Source organism: Xyrauchen texanus, chromosome 18 (assembly GCF_025860055.1).
Source record: "Xyrauchen texanus isolate HMW12.3.18 chromosome 18, RBS_HiC_50CHRs, whole genome shotgun sequence".
NCBI lineage: Eukaryota > Metazoa > Chordata > Actinopteri > Cypriniformes > Catostomidae > Xyrauchen > Xyrauchen texanus.
The window spans coordinates 13,569,301-13,589,341 of NC_068293.1; the positions used below are offsets into that span (position 1 = coordinate 13,569,301).

At 36.1% G+C, this 20,041-nt stretch overlaps 2 protein-coding genes across 3 annotated transcripts; one reads left to right on the top strand and one right to left on the bottom strand.

Annotated features, from left to right (window-relative positions):
• Positions 1 to 1,426: 1,426 nt before the first annotated feature.
• On the bottom strand, positions 1,427 to 7,584 carry LOC127659005 (transmembrane protein 182-like). Of its 2 annotated transcripts, XM_052148609.1 has the most exons (5): positions 7,238 to 7,584; positions 5,704 to 5,812; positions 4,481 to 4,582; positions 3,724 to 3,861; positions 1,427 to 3,572 (listed from the first exon to the last, which is right to left on the bottom strand). In XM_052148609.1, the coding sequence occupies exons 1-5, from the start codon at positions 7,379 to 7,381 to the stop codon at positions 3,346 to 3,348; spliced, it is 720 nt and encodes a 239-aa protein (XP_052004569.1). In that variant the 5' UTR covers positions 7,382 to 7,584; the 3' UTR covers positions 1,427 to 3,345. The 2 variants fall into 2 exon arrangements, with proteins under 2 accessions (XP_052004569.1, XP_052004570.1); XM_052148610.1 differs by lacking the exon at positions 3,724 to 3,861.
• A 4,314-nt stretch (positions 7,585 to 11,898) lies between these two features.
• On the top strand, positions 11,899 to 19,900 carry LOC127658996 (major facilitator superfamily domain-containing protein 9-like). Its single transcript, XM_052148596.1, has 6 exons — positions 11,899 to 12,231; positions 13,673 to 13,760; positions 15,569 to 15,612; positions 17,206 to 17,335; positions 17,428 to 17,637; positions 18,434 to 19,900. The coding sequence occupies exons 1-6, from the start codon at positions 12,148 to 12,150 to the stop codon at positions 19,276 to 19,278; spliced, it is 1,401 nt and encodes a 466-aa protein (XP_052004556.1). The 5' UTR covers positions 11,899 to 12,147; the 3' UTR covers positions 19,279 to 19,900.
• The last annotated feature ends 141 nt before the right edge of the window (positions 19,901 to 20,041 follow it).

The window sequence follows — 20,041 nt, forward strand, 5'->3', positions numbered from 1 at the left end:
CTTTTGGTATCTGTAATAGACTGTTTGAAAGTGAAAGATCCTGAGGCATGTGGAAATGCATTCATTAGCAGCACGAAATGAGGCTTTTGCATCAGCACGTCATGCACAAACTGGCACCAGGGGACCAAAGCACTGTAAATAGGTTCCTTCAAGTTTTCATGAATCCTGCAGAAATCCCTATTCTTGCTGTGTATGTGATTTGTCTGATCCATCAACTTTAAATTCAGTTTTAATTGGATATCACTTTAAACCTTCATATTATTGTGTGACGTTAAGACTGTGACTTGATTTCTCACCCGAGAGTGACCTCTAGTGGCTGAAATGTAGATGGAGATCTGTTTGAACAATAAGCATTTAAGAAAAATACATTTTATACAGGAGGATGGATGTCACCAATGACTCTCTGCTGATGTAGATTGTCAGCTATTAGAATGGAATCACTTATGACATATAAAGTCATATAAAGTCGTACATATAAGGACCTTTCACAAGGCATTGGGTGAGACAAGGGAATTAGCACAAGGTTACACATTCATTCTCAGGAAACAAAGGCCAAACTGGTTTATCAAAGTGGCACTAAATCCTTACACATTAATATTACATATCTACAGTACTCAGAGGTCAGTAAATGAGCAGCTCTCAGTTTGGTTCTCATTTGTAATATGATCCACAAGCTTTAAATAACACACTGTTCAGCATTGTAGGCAATGTACAGCTGGCTCTAGTGAAACTCAATACAGACACAGACATACTGACAGAAGACTGACAGTAAAACATATACAAACATGCAGAAATAGATCCACAAACTTGTAGAGTCCTGCTGCAGACTTTCTGAAAAACATTGGTCTGTTAGAGAGAATTCAGTGAATTCTAAAAATATTTTTTCAGAATTTTACAAATATTTGTACTGATATGCATGCCTGTATTTACAGTTTTTAGCATTGCCTTGAACAGTCCTAAGTTTAGTGAGAGTGTATAAAACACCCAGATGTCACCTACCCTATAGATTAGTCATAACTCCCTGCATTTCTGCTGTTCTAGGTGCATCTACGTACAGCAGAAATGCACGGAGATATGATGAATCTATAGGGAAGTTGCACCTGCCAATGTCTCATCTCCAGGCTGTCTCAGGTCTAGGAAGGCATTTTCACCTCTTGGCCTGGATGAAATTTGCATTTACATGTGGCCTACCTCTTTCTATACCTTAGAGCAAAAAGTGAACTTGTAAACTTTGGCTGATGATCAGCATGGATTAATAAATAAAGGCTGGCACAGCATGCATCAATTTTTTTAGTATACAGTAGTTATAATATGTATGGAGACAAAAACAGTTCATTTTTTTAAATTAAAGATTTAATGAATCTTTTGTAATCTCACATGTCAATTTTACACAACAGTGATATTATATTATTTACAAATGGTGAATCTCTCAAAAATATGTCTGGGCTACATTACACCATAATCAGAAGAATTTCACAATGCAAATAAGGTTCCTAAAATAGGTTTAATTGTCTTTAAGTAAGGCATATTTTCTCATTTCTTTTAATTTTGAGGTGGAATGTTACCCTGTTATAAAAATAGTGAAAAATAAAGACTTTAGTCTATAAATAAACTATCAAAACAAGGGATATCCCGACACAATTTTATGGAGAACGAGTACGAGTACTGATATTTCCTTGTCAATACACATGCCAGTATACTGTTTCTTTGTTTTATTTTTTCAGAATTCCAAATTCAAAAATAGTTTATTTAAATGTTATCAAAATGGTTTCTAAATAAATGAATTAATTACAACTATAATCAAATAAAAATAGAACACTTCACTTTCAACATAATATTGTATTATTTTTTATGAAATTAAATAATTTTATACAGAACCTCATAGCAATATCATATAGTTATTATTGATTTATTCTTATTATTAGCAGTAGTAGTATTACAGTGAATATTACCAGGGTTTGTAAATAACTTTTAGGCTCACTGTGGCAAGTAGTTTTCCAAGGTCACTAGCCAGTTAGCATTATTACTAGCCAAAATCCCCCACCTCGCAAAAAGCGATCAAGGTAACCGGAGACTGTAACTGCATGCATTTGTTTGGACATTTTATTTAAACAAGAATGGTGTGAGTTCAGCAGGGCATTGGACTAATGGTTTAAGTAACCTATAAAATATCCAAAGGCAAACACCAGTTAGAACAGATAGAACATGAGGAAAATGTGTCAATAATATTTCCATAATTTCAGCCCCTTCAAATTGTACTTGATTTGAAAGTTTAACATTATTCTATCATTGTTTAACAGTGGCATTTGTCATGACAAAGTCATTGGGCAATATCATGGGTGGCTTCACATTACTGTGGTTAGGTTAATGTTGACAGTCTTTTCTAAAGATAAACTGTAGTGTTTGTTAGGAAAAATCTAATAGCCTAAACACCTTTAGAAACATTTAACTTCTACTTTCACAATTGAAGCCAAATAAAAATAAAGTCGAATAGATGTTGTTGCGATGGCAGTAGTTGCTTTTGTGGACTTTTCAGACGGTCCCATGACAGTATTAGGACATGTTAGCAATATGTGTGGATTTTTTTAGATGCATTAGGCAACATTTGCAATGAACATCAAGGTTTTAATCATGATCTTGAACAGTTTCACCATGATGCCATCTGACCAGCTTAAAATACGGGACAAATACTTTTCATCTTTAAAAACAGGACAATTCTGTATTTTACGGGCCGGGTGGAAACCCTGGCTGTTTTGACATCCGTACATCAGACGGTACGATTTTTTGGAACAGAGCATTTTAGGAACATGAGTACAACTACATAAGCCCAATATCAGACCTGATTCTGATACCAGTATTGGAATCAGGACATCCCTAATCAAAACACAAGGGGGTAAACATTTAAGTTATATCGAGCAAAGTTCAGGCAGGCACAATGAAGTCTACCTTTAGCACATGTTCCATTTGTTTGGTTTTTAATCCAGGCATTATATAAAATGCAGCATTTCATAATATACATATTTGTAATGATATGTACAGTATTACACTTGCACAAAGACACAGGCATACATGAGGTGATCCCAAACCATCCATGATCCATGTTTTCAGTACTGCTAACAGTACACAGAATGCCAACATACTGAAGCAAGATGTGCAGAATTCAAAGGCAAATTCAAATCAAACTATAATATCTTAACTCCAACCTGTGATAAAGCTAATGCAACCTCAAGGTTTAAAGATCATAAACTGCAAAGGGGCCAAACCTGTTTTCTTTCAACACCAGACATGTATTTTGAAGATAAAATTGTATTCCTCTGTTTTCAATTATAAATGTCATCATCGGGTTCAGAGGTAATTATGTTGGACTGTCCGACCAATCACAAGGAAGAGAAGACCAGACAGTAGACAGAAGAACACACCCACAGGAGCAAACATGAAAGAGAGGCCATAACTCCAATTGAGCTCATAGTCTGAGCACCTATTTGACTTTTGATAATCCACATACAAGCTCATTACATCCAAAATCTCGACCCAAATAACATACATCACAGTTGCAACAAGAAGGAAAAAACCTGGAGAAAAGAGACAGCGTGGAGAGTTGGGGAAATGAGAGACAGAGGGTAAAGAACATTCAATGTTTAATCATCTTTAACACAGCAGTTAGAGGTTTAAAGAAATAAGCTTTAATGATAGAAATATCACTCAATGTGATCATTAACTTACTAGAAATGAGATAGAGTGCACCCCCTGTTTTATAAAGGCAATGACAAGCAAATGGAGCAGCACAAATGTTAATGAAACCACCAACAACCACAGCGGCCACGCCTATCAACATTGAGACACTCCAGAAGCCTCTGTAGACTAAATAATAAAAAGATTTTTGTTAACACAAGATACATGGGAAGCTGTTCACAGTTAAGAGTAGCTAATTCAGTGATGTTCAGTGATTAGCATAGAGGCTAACTCTTGCAAATACTGTGATACTTATTTGGAACTTGAAATTCAACATAAAAATTGTTCACAACCCCATTACTTCCAGCATATTTCCAAGGGATGCAGGATATTAAACTTGTAAAAAATGTAAGGTGTGACTTTGACTTGATTGGATTGTGAAAAGTGAGACAGAATGGAGCGAGGTGGTTGCTAGGGCTGAAAAAGTCAAACAAAGATTTGCGACCTGAGATTTGTACATTTCGATAAAAGATTATGAAGGCAGACTTCTTTTTAAAGTGTGCCCCAATTAATTGTTTAGACCAATCAATTAGACCAATCAGTTAGTCCAGGAATGTGCATTATGAAAGTAAAAAGGGTGATTTTAATTCCAATTCCAAATTAAGCATCTAATCATACATTCATCAATCATATAATCATAAAAAAAAACTGCCAGACAGTGATCTAAATCCACAGTAATTCAACTATGAAACAATCAACATGCAATATATTATAAATAAAAATTCCATAAATAAGAAAAAGGACTTACTTATGGCAGACGTATAGCTGGTGGTGTTGTAGGTCTCATCAGGGATTGGAAAGGGAAGAAGATACGCAGGTGTGCATACCTTTACATGCATACCTTCCTTTTCTAAAGACAGAACAAAAAGAATTGACATGTATAGTATGGGTGGTTTTAATCAATTAATTAATTAAGAAAAAAGTGTTTGGTTGTGTTATGTTAGATTCTTCATGTGCCTTGGATTTAGGTTGGACCTCACCGAACCTCATCGAAATTACCTGCCAGCTGAACTGTGGTACACCACACTGATCTCAGCCTACATCACCTTAGTCTAATGATGGACTACACTCTTAAAATGGAATTTATACCATAGACCATCAATTAATTGCCAACAAAAGCTGACATCAGCCAACTAACAAAGGAAAAGGCACCTATGTGAACTTCTGCAGTTAATCCAGGATGGACTTCAAAGACATTAGACAATAAAGCTTGTTGTTTTCTGTCCCTTAATGCTTATATAATTGACTAATTTACTAACTTGATTTACTTTTAAACCATGATTTGCACTACACATAAATAACTCATTTTGGCATTATATTCATGTTCTTTAGCCAGAGGGGAACTGGCCCCTACAGTGAGTCTTGCTTCTCCCAAGGTTATTTTTCTCCATTAACCGAGATTTGTGTTCCTTGCCACAGTCACCTTCAGCTTGCTCACTGGGGTTCTAAATACTATTTTTATTTAATTATTTACCTAATTATGTACTTTTAGAAACAATTTATAATCATATTTTTATCAAACTGCACGATAAGGACTCTAAGACTTTAAAGATTTTACTGCTTCATTTCCTGTTATAGAATGATTTTCTGTAAAGCTGCTTTGAAACTATGTGTGTTGTGAAAAGCGCTATACAAATAAAAATACTTGACTTGACATTTGCCATTGCATTTTAAAGTAATTTGCCAATAGAAGTAGCCTGAACAATTATTCTCTCTCTCAATACATTATCTTCTGTGGGGCAACCGGTCAGAGGCCTTTGACTGATGGATATTTGGAGCAATGTCTCGCCCAGAGCTTCAAAACAATCCTAACACTTTCTAATATGAAATAATTCACTCACAATTTTATGTCTTTTAGATCCTCCTCGGATGTAGAGTTCACACCTAAAGGCCTTTTTTTTATTTTTTTACCACAAAAGACCCCTCTGAAACTCATGTGTCACCATATAAAAATATAGCAATCTCTCTTACCCAACCAAAACATCCACAGGTTGTTGTCCTTCATTTCATCATTAAAGGTACAGCGCCGCATGAAACCTTCATGGGAAAAGGTTATGTTCTTGACCAAAACATCACTTTGCTGTGAGGGAGCAGAGAGCAAAGGACAGAGAGATATGAGCACCTAGCCAGTGATGGTAAGACATTTTTAAAACAGGTTGAAACGGTTGCAATCTGTGGGTGTGAGCGTGCTGTTTATGTGTTTGTGTTTATGTGTTAGATTGCAAAGGTGGTTTAGGTATTGGAAAAGTAACGACATTTGTCTCAATATAGTAGAGAGAGAAGCATGGACTATATCTTGACAAGATTATGGTGGTAATATAATTTGAATTGTGTTTACCAGAGCAGTGTTGTAGCATATCAAAAGAGACAAGCAACTAATACATAATCGTTCAGATTTCAATATTATCATGAAGGAAATTGGATTTCTGTTGATTGTATTTCATAATTTACAACTAAAGATACAATACTTTTGATGCCACTCTGTATAGTTCACCTCAACAACACTTTCAACTTCAGCCACTGGGGGCAGTGGTTGGAACTGCACTTAGCATACTTTAGACCGATTTCAGCAGCAGAACTTTCAACCTCCTAGTTGTGCTATTCACCCTGAAGCTTGCGTAAAGACTTCCTTTCAACAACAGTTTAGACCACCATGCTGGATATTGTTGGATTGGTGCTAGTCTAGCTGGTGGACCAGCATTTGCTGTTCACCAAAAAAAAACTTAGCTAGTGAGGTAGCTTGACCCGTATGATCTTTCTGGTGATACTGGATGACCAAGAAAGTCTTGCTGGTTAAGCTTGTTAAAATATAAAGTCTAAGCCTGTTGGGAATACCATCATACAAAACACAATATGCTGGTCTTTTGGTGGTGTTGAACTTCCAAGCACAACCTGTTTGTGCTGGTTATCACCTTGACAGAAACTTTCCCTTTAATCAGACAGTTATCCCCTATCTCTCTGCATGTCCACGCATGGATGTAGCTCAGTAAATGTTCTTGTATGTCCCTGCCAACTCTCTGTGAGGGAAAACCTTACTCATGTTTGAATTTTATGAATAGACATTGCAGTGAGATTCCAGATTCATTGTTCAGTATTAAGTGTGGTATCACACTGCAGCATGTGATAGTCAACAGCAACTCAGAGACTGTAAAAAGTGACGTTCAAGGATGTCATATATTATTGTCACTGGTTAGAACTCAAATATGCTCATGACTGCTCGAAGACTTTGCTTCAATAAGAATCAAATAGCAGAAGGATAGGACAGATAGGACAGAATAGATTGCTTTCAGTAAATTAAAGATTCAGTTAAGTCCAAAACAGATATAGCTACAGTATATAGTTCTGAAGAGAACAATTTCATATTTTTAAATACCATCACCCACTAGATCAAGTCTTTAGATAATGTCCCAGAGCTAATCATATCAATGATTGTGAAAGTATAAATGCTTCTTACAGCTGGTCCTATAACAGCAATTTCTCCACCCCCAAAAAAACCTCCACCCACCTTCAATGTATCCGGTCCATCTGAAAGTGGCTTGCAGGCCTCTGACACCAAGAGCCAATAGTTTGTTTTAAATGACAAGAGAATGAACAGAGTTGCCAAGGCACCAAAGAGCACAGCAAAAAAATGTGCCACATGTAACTTCATGATGACAATCTAAGAGTGGAGCTTTTCTCAACTGTTGATGTTTGTTTCAAATAGATACTCCTTTCATAGGTGCTGAAGTTCCCGCAATCTGCTTGAAAAATGAAATATCTGCTTCCGTACTCTTAGTCCAGTTATGCTCAGAAATGTTTATAAATTCTGTGGATGTCTATTTGAGGATTGTTCCTTGCTACACTGTCTATGTGTATGTGCATGTGTCAATGTCCTCTCCCCTACCCAGAGCAGTGGTGTCAGGGCAAGACCTGGCATGGATGGGGAGTGGACTTAATGTAAACACACTCTACTGTAGAGCTGCCCATTGGACTATTTTGGTCTGTTGATTGAAGGTGCCTGCTGCCTCTCTCAGAGGAGTGGCTTAAGAATGGGGAAGGATTTCAGGAGGGGGACATAAGGACCAAAATATCCCCTTATTCCCCCACAGAAGGACAATCAGCTGAGAACGGAATAAAAAGGAAGGAAGACACCAGAGCCCGGCATTCTAGCTATGTAGGAAGTCATGAACTTGAAGCTGAATACAGGTTAATGAGCATTTAGACATAATATATGGATTTCTTATATTGGCTTTTTTTATTGTGGTATGTCATCAAAGCTATTGATTGAAATATATGGCCATGATATATTACCTTAATATGAACATTATTATAAAATGATAGTCTATACTGTGTACTGGACGCACAGATAGCACAAATGCATAAATGTATGGATGTGGATGTAAGCGTATATGTACACATTTTCAATTCCACTATTTGTTTGTGACACATTTTAAAGTAAATGTGCAAACACGAAGCAGAGAACATGATTTTTCACCACAATCCAATATAATATATGTATCCATCCACATACACATACAGTGTGTGATATGTAGGAATGTATATACGTATATGAATGTCATATTTGTGTATATAGGAAAGAAATGTACATATATAATACGACCATTTAATTATTATGGTTGTACATATTTTTTATGTAAAATATATGTTCATGTATGACTTGTTTTTTCAACTTTCACTTACACACACACACACACACACAGTACTGCCATTTAGATATTTATATGAGGACAATGCCTGGAAAAAGTAAAATATAATCTCATTATAGTATGTTCATTGGGGCAGTTTGCACTGATCAGAAAATCCAGGGACCATTTATCGCTGTGCTCTGAATGAATGCCAGGGCCACTGCAGAGGGCAAAGGGCGTCAATAGCATACTGCTTTACTTAAAGAGTCCAGAGTCCTTTGAACTGTGTAAAATGAAGGGATATTTAGAGATTAGGAGTACAGGAGAAACATTATACAAGCTATAAATAAAAATAACTGCAGCAGATGTCCATTGATGATTCCAAGTGTTGGAAGCCTTGGGTGGGGTTGCAACTTTAACCAATATAGTCACTGTCCCTAATGACTGTCAGTGTCGTGTCTGCACAGCGGAGCAGGGTTCCATGGGCAGCTAATTGTATCTGTGCACACTTCAACCTGTTATAATATAGAGAAACAACATGCTTTTCATCCACACAGAAAGACAACGTTTATGAACCTTTACATCTGATTTGGACTTATTATCTTAAATTAAGTTATAAAATGTTTTGTTATGGTCAAAAGCATTCCTTTAGCACAGGATGTTAGGTCTACTTGTGTTGGTCTATGTGAGTGTGTTATGCAAATGATCGCTCTATCAGCTGCATTGGGATGGTGGAGTGTCTTGGCTTCCCCAATTCCATATTCAAGACTTGAGAGGATCTGTAAACACATTTTCAGATGGCAGTTTCACTCTAAAATTACAGTGATATAAGCTTGTGTTGAAAGCAAGTCATGCTTACCTGACACCATAACATGAGTGTAGCGAAACCCATTACAGACTTTATTTTCCCAGAAAACTGAGGTCTTTACATCAAGGCATTGTAAGTTTATGTGAGACATATAAATAGGAGGTAATATAGGGGAGTTCTCAAAGGCATGGCATCCACACTTGCTTGATCACCCACAACTCAAGTGACCCAATATAACTTATTACAGGCTGGTGAAGATTGGAAGACTGGTTTGCCAGTAGATGGAGCTCAAGTTATAGGCTAAAGTAGTTCACAGTGTGGAAATGACTACAACCATGGAGTTGTATTATACAAAGAACAATACTTTATAAATACAACATGCAATAGCCAACAGTTGTGTTGCTATTAACTTCAGGACGATATTTGTAATTAGAATTTAGAATACCATAGAATAGTTCATGTACTATAGTGATTAGGCCCAATGATCTCCATCCTCCAAGAGTGGGAGAGAAAAAAGATTTTAAGTCAAATTTACACTCAGTGACCACTTTATTAGGAACACCTGTACACCTACTTATTCATGCGATTATCTAATCAGCCATTCGTGCAGCAGCAGAGCAATGCATAAAATCATGCAGATACGGGTCAGGAGCTTCAGTTAAAGTTCACATTGCACTTGAAAATCCCAGGAGCTCAGCAGTTACAGAAATATTCAAACCAGCCCATCTGGCACCAACAATCATTCCACGGTCTGATTCACGTTTAGATAAAAAAAAATGTCCACATTCTGATAGTTGATGTGAACAATAACTTAAGCTCCTGACGTCATCCGTATCTGCATGACGTTATACATTGCACTGCTGCCACATGATTGGCTGATTAGATAATCGGATGAATAAGTAGGTGTACAGTTGTACCCAATATAGTGGTCAGTGAGTGTATCTAAACTAAGTTAATGTGGTATAAAAAAGGTGCAACCAATACAATTTATAAATGAAGTAACAATTTTGATTTCTCATGTTTAATGAGCTCACCCCACAATAAATGTATTTCATTCTAATTCAGTACAGTTTATCTTTATCTTTCTCTACCTTTTCTTATTCCATTTTTATACCTATATGTCATTTATTTATTTTTTATTTTATAAATAGGAAATGTTTATCTCCTGTATTTAATGTGGCACATTTGCTTGAACTACCAACATGACATAGTTTACATTATGAAACTGCAAAAAAAAAAAATTTGCTCTCTGAATAATCACATTGTTTTTAAAAGTAAAATAATTATAATAAATTATTTAGAAACTGCCTGAAGTCAATACAATAAAATAAATCATTTTAAGATTCACATATTTCAATTTCTTAACAAAAATTCCATCAAACTGAATTAAGTCAAGTGCCCCTATAGTTACAGAATCACCCATTTATGTAACAAAAGGTTTTTGTAAAAGTTTAATTAAACAGATGTTTATTTCCTTAGGGGAGGAAGCTTAAATTTGAAGCCAGGCAGCAGTAATGTAGATATATTTGTTGACTGCAATATTGGTAAGTATACAATCAATTGATGGTAAGCACATAGACACCCTTGGAACGGTAATTTTATTCATTTTAATGCAGAACTTGAATTGATTGAATAAAATATGGAGACAGATGCATTATTATAATTTTAAGACAGCAAGGTTGGAAAACAATATTTTTTTATTCATAGTTGACAGTGTATTTCTCAATTTTCTGTAAGGTAAGAAATATAAAAGCTTCAATTATTTCTTACCATAGTCCTAGAAAAATATAAATATTTTAGTCCTTTTTACTACCGTAAATCAACAAGTTCACTTCCACTATATATTGAATAAAAAGGACTTAAATATTGATCTGTTTTTCACCCACACTTATCATACCTCTTCTGAAGACATGGAATAAACCACTGGAGTTTTATGAATTATCTTTATGCTGCCTTTATGCTTTCTGATCATCATTCACTTGCATTGTGAGGACCAACAGAGCTGAAATATTTGTAAAAAAATATTTGTTTGTGTTCTGCAGAAGAAAGAAAGTCAAACACATCTGGGAGGGCAAAAGGGCGAATAAATGATGAGAGTATTTGAATTTTTTGGTGAACTATCCTTTTAATCGAATTGTTTATTTGACATAATATTCTTTTTAATAAACATTTACATGACTCTTGATGCCTTGATATTAAGTTTGCTAGACAAAGACACATCTTGATCATTTAAGTTTAAGCACTCTGCCTATAGTAATTGTAGAATTAATATATGATAAAAAGTTAAATAAAATAAGTGAAAAATGATTTTACATATCGTATATTGAGCTGTATGGAATATACTGTATAGTAAATAGATCTATCAGATGTTTGGGACAGAGAAAATAGTAAAAACACACGTTCATACACTGAAAGCTGCGGTATTACATCGTCCCCAATATAATATGAATCGACAAAGCTGTAAACAACTTATTTAAATCCATTTGATAGTTTTATCTTGTCTAATGTTAACCAGTTTGTTTTTCTGCAACTATAATGTCATTCTGTTTATGGTTACGAAGACTATTTGAACGACTTCTCAACTGCCCAATCGCTGACCGCTGTGAGGAGCTCTAGTAGCCAATCAGAAGGCGGGACCTGCCAGAATACGAGGGGGGATAACACGGACTGTACCATAAATGGGGGTTCCTTTGCATGAAGTACACTGTACTCCACGTTCAGCCAGGAGATAACTTACCCATTAGAACTCAATAAATAATAATAGTCTAACAATAAAAAATAAACAAATTCTTAAAGCGATTCAAAGCATTCAATCCAGGAAATTCGTGATTTCCAGGAGGATATGACTCCCACAACACATCGCACGTCGATTTTAAAAGGACAAATGGTCTGAAACTGAATCTTTCCTAAAGAGCTGCATTGCAACGCCGCAGATTGCTTCCGCACTGGCTACACAGCTGACTGTCATGTTAATGCGGGAGAATGAATAACTCCCAATGTGCCATTACTGACAAACGAAGAAGACCAACACGCATTATCCGATGTATATATGTGGTCGGATTCATGGTGAGTTTCCTCGTTTGTATTTGACGATGGTTCGATGTCTTCTGTATGGCATTGATCGCAATGACATATCACGTGATGTTGTCAATAAGTTTACATAGATCTGATGCTCCTTGTGTGCACATGTGAAACACTCTGATAATAATGCCTGACACATAGCCTATATAATATATAGCCTATGTTTGTGTCATATATGGACTTGAAAATAAATTAAACAGATTACCAGGTATGTCTTAACTAGTATGTCTGTTAAAATAAACTTTTGATTGTGTCAGCTTTGATGTCAAGGCAACTTATATATTTTGCATCAATTGAAATCCTTTTTACAAGAAGTGGGCTTTCATAATTGTCTTGATACAACACCCATGGGAAAAAGCATTGCCCCCTTCTCCTCTTCTTTCCCTCTCATGCACACTTGTGTTCTTCACACTTTTAGATTTAATAGAAAGTGCCGTGACACTATCAAGGTACAGTGTGACTTCAATCAAGTCCTTGGCTGACAAAAATGCAGATGCACAGCACATGCGTAGTTGTGTAGGGTTTTTGCACAGTCTGTGCATCCTACTGCAGCGATGTTACTTAGCATGCATGCATTAAATGTTAACAAAGAAATGAATATTGGAAGTAAATGTCTTATTGATAATATGTAAGCCTTAAAGAGAAAAAATGTAACTTACTTGCCTTTAAACATAAATATCAGAAGTACTTGACTGGAAATTATGTGTGAATGACAGGAAGACTTAAAAGTGTATATGCTGCATGCATTAACCTGTACCTGCCTTAGCACAAGCTGAAACCAGGCAGTGAATAGAGTGACTAATATGTTATTTCAAATCTTTCCTTTGCCTACGGTTTATGAGCCAACCAACAATGTCTTTTTTATTGTAAAAAGAGAAATTTAATTCATTCATTCGTTAATTTTCTTCCTTATTGTAATTAGTTCTTCCGTGTGACAATACACTGGTTGTATTAGTTTTAAATAAGTGTGTACTTATTTACTATTGTTTCACTATTGTAATGATTCTGAATAGGCTTTCTGTACTTTTGGAAAAGTTCAGTTCTGAATAACTTGTGATACACGTTACAAGTCCATCAACTGACAGTATAGAATATAATATTGTTTAATATACAATAACAATATAACGTAGAACCATGAGGAATAAAGTGCAAAATATATTTAAAAATGCATAATAGAAATGAATGATTAAAAACTATTTATTTAAAAAAAAAAAAAGAAATTGTCAAACAAAACATATACTGAAAAGGCCTGCAGTGCAATTCAGAATTCATGTAATTACTAATTCGTTTACTAAGTTCTGTGTGCTCACTGTTTCAAGATAAACTGACTGTAAAATGCACATAAGAGGGAATACTAGACATATGTTTGTTGAGCTGTGTTTACTTTGCTCTCTAAAAAAATCCATATTGTGTTTTCTTTGTTCAGGACCTCTTTGGGGTCAGTATGATCATCCCATTGCTGAGTCATCATGTAAAAGATCTAGGAGCAAGCCCCACAGTGGCTGGGATTGTAGGTAAGTCTCACTGATGCTGTTGTTGTTGAATTTCATGGTGGCTTTGAGTATTTGGGCTCTATATTCGTGAGCACGCAAAGTGCAGCGCTACACGCAACGGCCGTTCGCAACGTCCAGGGTTGGGAGGGTTACTTTTGAAATGTATTCCACAACAGGTTACAGAATACATGCTGTAAAATGTCATTTTTAACATATTCCGTTAGATTACTCAAAGTCAGTAACGTATTTTAAATACTTTGGATTACTTCTTCAGCACTGGTAGATTTTTGTTCACTTGTTTTGACCATAAAAACTCTGCCAGTACAGTAAGACAAAATACATGTTAAAAATACATTCTCTGAAAAACCTAAATATCTTATGCAGTGTTGTTTCTAAAACAAGATAAATCAAACTGATCTTGTTTTAAGGATTTTTAGATATTTTTACTTGGAAACAATACAAAAATTATTATCAAGAATATTATTTTTGCCCTAATATTAAAGGTCTTACTAGGAAAAAAGAAATTATGATCTAACGTGAATTTACTTGATAAAAAATATGATCATGCCTGATAACATGCATGAAAAATGGCTAGAAATAGCATTTTAGTTTAGCGTAAAACTGACAATATACACAAGATTTATTTGTATTTCTTCTGCTCCAAACTTACTTCTCTGTCTGCTCATATGAATGTAACATATCATAAGAAAGTGTTTCACTGCTGTTCAAATGAACTTTGGATCGCATCATTCATATGTATAAATATTTTCCATCTGAAAGGACTAAATATCAAATTAAACAAATGACAATAAAATGCATAGTAATCTCTTCAGTAATCAAAATTCTTTTTGAATGTAACTATATTCTAATTACCAGTGATTTAAATTGTAACTGTAGTGGAATAATATTTTGTATTTTAAATACACAATCCCATTACATGTATTCCGTTAATCCCCAACACTGGCAACGTCTTATCCAATTTTCATGAGAGCGCTAATTCTAATCACAATTTTCATGCCAGCGTAAGCACAATTGGGCGTGGGTGGAAGTGTTTGCACTATTATAGGTATATGTACGGATTCTGACTCAAATTTCCATATTAAATGCATATTAAATGCATATTATATGCATATTAAAGGAGCGTGTCACTGTCATAGAAATATGCCCGACAATAATCAAGGACGCATTTAATACACAAACAAAATAATTTTCAATTCTTCTAATTCATTGCATATAGTCCATTTACACTACCAACTTCTTATGAATCTGTCGTCTTTGTTTATATTGCTGGTGCTTGAGGGAATGAACTATATTATAGGATGCAGATAGAGGAATAATAACTGGAGAGACTACTTGCACTAAGCCTCAGTACTTCCGCTTTAAAATAGTGTGGCCCGAACTTATTTCATGTTAGTTCATAGTACATTTACAAATGCTAACAATAACAACCTTTCATTTTAAAAATGTATTAGCTTATGTTCAAATTAACAGTAACCAAGATTAAGAAATGCTATAAAAGTATTGTTCATTGTTAGTTCATGTTAACAAATTAAGTTATCTTATGTTAACTTATACAACCTTAACGTAAATGTTACCAGTTATACTGCATGTGTATGGTCATAGATATATTATATTTCTTCATTTCTGGTGGTTGGAAATGTTTAGGGCAAAGCCTATGAAATCACACCATCACTTTACCTACACCTTGTCTCTGATTTCATAAGGCTGGTGACTGTTTCATTGAACTGTAAAAAACAAAATTCTTAAATTAGTTTTAGTGATGTTTCTCTGTTAATGATTAAAAGACTTCCAATTTTGTATTCTTGCAGGATCTACTTATGGAGTATTACAGCTCTTCTCTAGCACTGTGGTTGTAAGTAGTGATATTTTTGAGCAGCAGTTGCTGCTTTAATATGATTATAAATTTGCTTTTCTTAATTTAATAATCCATGTTTACTTCAGCTGATCCGTTTCTATAGAGATTAAAGCACGTATCGCAGTAATCATGTATTATAATCAACATTACAGGGTGTGCTTAAACTGCAGATTGCGCTCACATCAGGGGTGCAGTATTGTAAAATGAGTCTTCATGTTAGTAGATCTGCAATTGGCACACACATATATTTAAACTGGTTAAAGACTGAAGGGTCATGGGGCTTGTTAAGAAGTGAAGGAGATTTTTGTCTTCTGTTGGATGTTAAGCATAGAGGGAGCAGACAGACTCTATGACATGCCTGTGTGTGTGTGTGTTGTGTGTGTGTGTGTGTGTGTGTGTGGTCACTCTAATGAGTGCTGGTATGGAGATGCCTGCAGTGCTCGCCTCAGAGCCTGAGCTGTTTGATTTGTCAGGTCCGATCTGCCTGCCTGAAGGCTATACATTTTAGCTTTTAGGCTGAGAGAGCCTTTCCCTTAATAAATAAAGTCTCTGAATCTCTGACTTTGAGCAAATCATCAAATTTCTTCAAAAAAGTATTCATCAAAGTCATCAAAAAAGTATTATTTTCTTCCATGAAACACAAAAAGAGATTTTGGGCAGAATGTCTGCGCAGCGGTTTTCTATTAAAAGAAAATGAACAGTCTTTTTAAATACCAAGCTCCAAACAGACAAAAAAGTGCCCTAAAATTAGTGACTCTTGCAAAATTTGTTTTAGCTACTAAGATTAGGGGTTGGGTAGGTGTAGCCAAAACAAACACAATAAAACCCAGTGTATAAATGTTGGATGTTGCAAGTCTTGTGGCCATTTCTAATCAGAATTAGGGTTACCATCATGACTTAATCCCTTTAAATCTCTTTCACAAATGTCCTATTTAATTTATAAACTAGGATATATAAAAGCAATTTGAAATTCATAGGATCAAGAGAACTTCTAATTTGATGACAAACTGTTTAATTTGTGTATATTACGGTTTAAATCTATAATAATGCCCCCCTTAAATGTGCACTCAGTAATTATTCCTCATTAAAAAAAATGACTAATGAAATTAATAGTAATTTTTAAATGACATTTATAAAATCATGAACACTTACATGAGATGAAGAGTCCTATCAGCAACCTTATAAAAGATGTTTTATTCAACATGGAGAAGGTCTCCTTATGGAGGCTGCCATGTTGGGATCACATGACCAGGAAAATACTACTCGTTTAATCTCAGTAACCGCCCTGTTAATGAACACTTTCACCAATTAATCATGACTGACTGTGAATAGTGAATTTCTACAATGGTATTAGTAACTGAAAACTATAACGTTTGAATGATTCTGCATCCTGAGGTATCAGTGTAAGTTCAAGACAACATGCATAAATAATTACTGAGTGCACCTTTAATATTTGTCTGTCTTGTGATACAAATGGAAACCTTGAGTCTTAGTGCATTATTTTTAATTAATGATGATGAGTTTTTTTATATACTGTATCTTTAACATTTATTCTGTCTTATATCTTGTGTCATATTCTCTGGTTGGCAGGGAAGTTGGAGCGATGTGGTAGGGAGGCGCTATTCACTGCTGACATGCCTTTTGCTCAGTGCATTTGGATATGGCCTGCTTGGTCTGTCCTCTAGTATTGCACTTTTTATGCTGGCAAGGATACCAGTGGGTGAGTATGGAGTACTGTTACATATTGCTGATTTAGGAAATGTGACATTACTGAAAGTCACCCCTTTATGTGATTTCCTTTTCTGTCTAAAGGGCTATTTAAACATTCCCTGTCTATCTGCCGAGCGCTCCTGTCAGATCTTGTGTCTGAGAAAGAGCGGCCTCTAGTAATGGGCCACTTTAATGCTGCCTCAAGTGTGGGATTCATTCTGGGACCGGTGGTGGGCGGATACCTTACTGAACATGAGGGGGGTTTCTACTTGTCCTCATTTTTTTGTGCATCCATTTTCCTTTTAAATACAGGTGAGCAAGATTGACAGTATATTTTTTATTCCTTAAAGCTGTAGTATATTGTTTTTAATACTTTCTTGTATCCCAGCCTGAAATAGAGAGGCAATTCTATGAATTCCAATGGTAGGTTGGCTAATGACGTCAACAAAAGCTATTTCGAGTCAGGAGTTGGCAAATCTGCTATCCAATTAATGAAACAAGATTGGAGGTGTGGGTTACAGCTACTTTGACCTATAAAAAGCACTCAAATGTTTTGAGTTTGCTATTCTCTAGAAGCATCTGCTGACTTGGACCATACCTTGCAAAAAGAGAACTCAGAAGACCTATGATCAAGAATTGTTGCTTTGCATGAAGCTGGAAAGGGTTACAAAGTCATCTTAAAGAGCTTAGATATTCATCTGTCCACAGTTAGACAAATTGTCTATAAATTGAGATGATTTTAGCTACCATGGCTACTCTCCCTAGAAGTGGCCATCCAGCCATGATGATTCAAAGAGCACACCGCAAAATTATTAATGGGGTACAAAAAACAAAAAAACCCTAGAGTGAAAGCAATGAGCTTTTTAATTAATTCCTTTTTGTGATGCTATTGTTGCAGAAATTACATACTTTACGCACCGCTTTAAAAGTTAGACAAGCTATAGACAAACCTTATGTTTTCTTACAGATTATATAATACCTTAAATATATATATTTTTATCATTTATCTATTTGTATACACTTTCAAGCCATAATTAGCTAACTGTTCCAACTGTCTTTTGTAGTAGTTTAACTTGATCCTCTGCTTATCCAGATGTTGTCTTTTCAGGTTTGGTCTGGATGTTACCATGGAGCGAAACACTAAATCACCATACTGACACAATTGCTAATACTAATACCAAAACCAGCAATTCCTATGATGGGTTAAACTCATCCCCACATAACTGCTCAGACAAAAAACAAATTCGGCATCAGAATGCATTTGTAGTCCGTAGTCAAGCAGATCGAGGTTGGAGCTGGATGGACATGTCCCTCTTCCAGCCTGCTTGGAGACAGCTGACCTCAGTTTGGATTCAGATCTGCATGCTGGCTTCCTCTGATATGTGGGACTTGTTCCTGGTGCGTCTTCTAATGGCTGTGGCTATTATGCTGTACTACAGTAACTTCTCCTTAGCCATGGAGGAGCGCTTTCATCTCAAGCCAAAGGTAACAGGCTATCTAATCAGCTACAGCAGTACACTGGGGGCCCTTGCTGGCTGCCTGGTGGGGCCCGTCACCCACCTCTATGGCAACAACATGTCTGCTTTATTGCTGCACTCTACTGTGCTCACTTGCACGGTGATCTTCCTGTATGCCACAGCACTCAGTGTCTGGCAGGTCTTGCTCACCTCTACGTTCTTTACCATCTCTACCACTATCGGACGCACCTGCATCACTGACTTGGAGCTGCAGCATGGTGGGTCCCAGGCTAGTGGGACATTGATTGGGGCAGGGCAGTCTGTCACAGCTGTGGGACGGGTACTTGCACCTCTGCTCTCTGGTCTGGCTCAAGAATTCAGCCCCTGTGGACCTCCTAGTTTGGGGGTTGTGCTGGCACTGGTAGCTGTGGGTTTGCTGCTTGTGAGGACTCCTAAATGGGACCGTATAACAAAGGTTAAATACAACAGTGACTAAAACATGAGAAGAAAACCACTCAAAGTGAATGAAAGATGAAGGACTGTGGTGGCAGCTGTCTTTTTTCCTCTCAGGTGATGTTATGTTTTTTTAGAGATCTTCTGGGTTTAACTGTAGCTTGGATATTTATACCAGATCTGGAATGTCAATGAGTCATAACAATGCAGGACCACTTCATGAGATATGATTATTGGTAAGGATGCCTCCTGAGCTGGCAAGTAACTGCAAAATGAATAGCCGAAAGAGTCTGATGCATCTGATATGTATGATTGTGAATGTTTTGAAAAAATACCAGAACATTGTGCTGTTCATTTCAAAACCAATGAATAGTTTAAAATCAAGTCATTCCTATTTTTAAAACAATCAGAAGTGGGACATTCACCATTGAAACTTGTATCTTTGTTTCCTTACAACACTCTAAACTTTCCAAGTAAAAGTTAGTTACCAATAAAAAAGGTAAGGTCTCGGGCTCTCAAGAAATCAATGCAGTATTTTAGCTGGAAAACAATATAAGTACATGTAGCAGGGTGGAGGGCGGGGCCGGGTCATGATCCTACACACCCGGTCCCGTATTAGGCTAATCAAGTCTCCCGAGAGGGATAAAGGTTGACTGCAGAGGATCGTGCGGGAGAGAGAGATCGTTAACGGATGTCCATCATATGTGTGTGTTTGTCTTTTGTGCAAGTTTTATATTAAACTATTATTTATATTGACAAGCCGGTTCTTGCCTCCTCCTTTCCGGGTTTCCGGCACCAGTGTAAGG